The following is a 3,706-nucleotide window of genomic DNA, read 5'->3' as shown; positions in this document are numbered from 1 at the left end:
TCCTCCATAATGGCTCATCTATAGATCGTTCAAGGTAGAGATTGTACATGACATTTAACAGCTAATTATCAAGGTATGTAATTTATGTATTCTGAAAGTAATCGTTTGTGAAAATCATGAAGTTCAAGATCTTGGCTCATAGATTAGGTCTTATGATTTTACCTAATTTTAAAGTTTACATCAGGTACAACGAGATGAAGTTTAGGAGAATGATTTACATGGAATGGATTTATTGTTGCCACAGTATCTCGATCTAATAATACAATGCTACATATAAGTTTCTCTATCCACATGACATTGAATTAGTAAATTAAGACACCATGTGACAAAGCTATGTGGTGGTGAATCCATTTCATATAAGTAGCTCTCGAAGTCTAAAAGTGCTTGCAACGATCAAAATACATAGCATATAAACATAGTATACGACTGTAGATATGGGAGAACAAAGTAGGGAGTTTCAACATAAATGTAGGATATGTGCTCGACTATTGAGTATGAATATCATGGCAAGTATATAATGTGAGGTCGTGGAGTGTTGTCCCACATGAGAAAGTTAAGGGACATTGTACGTGTTCATAATAAGAAGTTCAATTAGTATTCCTTTTTTATTGCCAGTTGATTTTCAGGTGAATTGTAAACTTCTCTTTTATGAGATTGAGAGTATGTTTGTGCACATTTGAAGCCTAACGTCTGCATGTACTCAGTAGTTAAAATTGTTCACTACTAAGATCAATAATTTTGTCAAACATGAAGGGGCATTTAAAGATGTGGAGTGTTGTCCAACATTGGAAAGTTAATGGTCCTTGCATGTTCTTTTAAGAAGTTTGATTACTTTCTTATTGCTGATTAGCAATAAAATATATCAAAACTAACATTATTCTTGATTTAGGGTGGAATCTCAACATATTTCACATATTACATTTGCCTAGTTTCGTTCTTGATACTTTACTAATTACCTCTCCATGTCAAGATATGATACAAATTTTTACAAATTTTTCAATAAAAAAATAGAACTTTTTCTACTACAGACACTAATAAAACTTGTTTACAGCATGCTAGCTTTGTACTTTTCTAGATTTTAAAAAGCTTATGTAAGCATATTTCCCAGTAATATGACCAATATCAAGAATTCATTCGTCAGACAACCGGATGATAGCTTTTGATGCTCTTCTGATCCCAATTCTTTCATGCTCTTCTTACATATTACATGGAGTTATTAGATCCTTTAATTGTTTGTGCAGAAGTGCATGTACACTCCATTGAGTGAGTGAGCAAAAGAAATCGAACAAGAATTATAGATTTGATTGAAATTTTCCTTTTAACAAGTGCTAAACAAAATAGAGGAAGAACATAGCAAAACAATGTATGACGAGCCAGTTCAATCTACCATGAAAAGACATTGAAAAATTCACTCCTTTTACAATGCATATAGTAAGTAATTGCTCGTTTAGAAATACATTAAAATGGTTGAAAGTACTTTTGGTGAAAATATTTTTGAAACCAATTCTTAGTAAATATACAAGTAAATTCTGAAAAAGCGCTTAAAGTATTTTCAGCAAGAAGCACATAAGTGGTGTCAAAAAACAATTCAAGTGCCTTTAAAACCCAAAAACATTTTCTCAAAAAACACTTTCAGTCATTTTAAAAATACTTTTAAACGAGCCTTATATCCTTTTTTGTAATCCTACTATAAGTACATATTCATGCTAACGGACTCACACACATATACAAACTGCTAATATGCTTGTCAATTAATTAAAATGATTAATGGCAAAAAAAAAAAAAAAAAAAAAAATTAACATCTCGAAATGTATATAAGTACACACACATGTATATATATAAAGAGAGTGAGAGAGAAAGAAGGTATTCAGACAATAAGATGCTGAGTATTTTAATTACGCCATATATATCGACAACAATATATTTGCACAATGTATGTATTTGATATGTATGCGCCTAGAAAAAGAAAATCGATAAAACTTAAGAGAGGCATCATATCAAATTAATTAGTCCATGTATTGGCTACATTACTAAGCATATGACTCTAATTTTTCATCATCCAAAGCACCAACTGGGTCTTTCTCTTAATATGCATCCTTTTGCTTAATTTGAAGATAATAGAAATTTAACTCTTCCTATATCTCCTCACATCCTTTACAAAAACAAGAATTGGCAAGTCATGATTTTTTGAGATGCGGGCAAGCATACAGCGCGCATAAGCCTTGGCTACATGCATCTGGCTAGGGTTCTGTCAAATGTCTTCAGCAACATCAGACATTTGTAAACCCTAATTTCTACACAACAAAGGCATGCGTATATATAGCTTTTTCATATTTCCTTGCATACTGATTCAATGTATTTATAAACACGGTCTATCAATCACTAAAAGGGAGTTTTATTCGCTTCAATTACTACTTTCAGTTCCTCGACCGATCATTAAGGCTAAATAAGGTATATAATTCGGTCAAGGTGCACGCGCCTTGAAACTCATAAATATATAAAATCTGGAAAATCTTCAGTTTCTTTATTAATTTTGAAGATTTGAACAATCAAATTGAACCCTTCCCAACAACACAAGGTTAATTATGTACGAACTCAAATGAAAATTCGATACACAATACCAATAAATTATGAATCAACAACATAATGAATAAATAAATTAAAATGTATAAACATGAAAGAAATTAAGATACCCGGATTGAAATAGAGTAATTTCAGATTCATCAGAAGAACTTTCTTGTAGTATTTGCCGTTGATGACGATGAATTTTGAGGCTCAGGTCCTAGTCTAAGCTCAAGGTCTAACTCCGAACCAGATAACTGCAAACTGTTTTCAAGTTGATCCCCGTGAACTTGTGGTGTACCTGGATTTTGATGATCTTTGTTATGTGATGGTGTCTGAGAAAACAGTGCGAGTTGTTGCATAGTGGTGTCACTTTTTTCACTGATCAACCAAGGCCATGGTGCCCTTATTGTGTTTCTATCAATATCACGACCAATAGGCTTATTGTGTTGCAAAGAATTGATGGTAGGGAGTATTGGAGAGTCCAAGGATGGCATCTTTGGGAAGTCCAAAACGTTTTGTTTTTGTTGTTGTTGTTGGTGGTGTTTAGTTTCGATAGTATTAGATGAGGAGACTTGCTTGAGCTTGGCCTTGTCTTTTCGGTGAATGTTCATGTGCCCTCCTAAAGCTTGTGCATTAGTAAACCCTCTTTTACAAAAATTGCACTCATACGACTTTGCTGCTTGTTTGCTTGCTCCTTGTTGTTGTTGATCATCCGATGTCATCACCTGGTCTGAATTTTCTTGATTTGCCTGACTAGAATCCATTGCCAAAACCAAACAATTAACCGAGAGAGAGAGAGAGGGAGAGAGAGAGAGAGATAGAGAAAGGGGGAGAGAGAGAGGGAGAGATGGGACAACTTGTTGGTGGCGAAGAATAATATTTATTTGGGGAGGGAAGGAAGGCCTGCATTCTAGATATTAATTACTTGGAAATTATTTAATTTCTTTCATAGTCATAGCATGTTATACAATTTAAATTGTACCAAGGACAAACAAATTACAAAACTTAGTCATGTTAAACTAGACTTATTACTCTCTAATTACATATATACACACACTTCTGAAAAACAAGTATTTTGGTTATCATTATATGTTTGGATACCTGTAAAGAAACCAACAAAATTAATTTGTGTCTTTTCTTT

At 33.2% G+C, this 3,706-nt stretch overlaps 1 protein-coding gene across 1 annotated transcript; it reads right to left on the bottom strand.

Annotated features, from left to right (window-relative positions):
• Window positions 1-2,723: 2,723 nt before the first annotated feature.
• LOC103420459 (probable transcriptional regulator RABBIT EARS) lies at window positions 2,724-3,329 on the bottom strand. The gene is given in 1 exon segment (NM_001328834.1): window positions 2,724-3,329. A coding segment is annotated over 1 exon segment (606 nt).
• Between the last annotated feature and the right edge of the window lie 377 nt (window positions 3,330-3,706).

Source organism: Malus domestica, chromosome 03, assembly GCF_042453785.1.
Source record: "Malus domestica chromosome 03, GDT2T_hap1".
In the NCBI taxonomy this organism is placed as follows: Eukaryota; Viridiplantae; Streptophyta; class Magnoliopsida; order Rosales; family Rosaceae; genus Malus; species Malus domestica.
The sequence above is the reverse complement of the archived record's forward strand: the minus strand, read 5'-3'. Positions and strand labels throughout refer to the sequence as shown.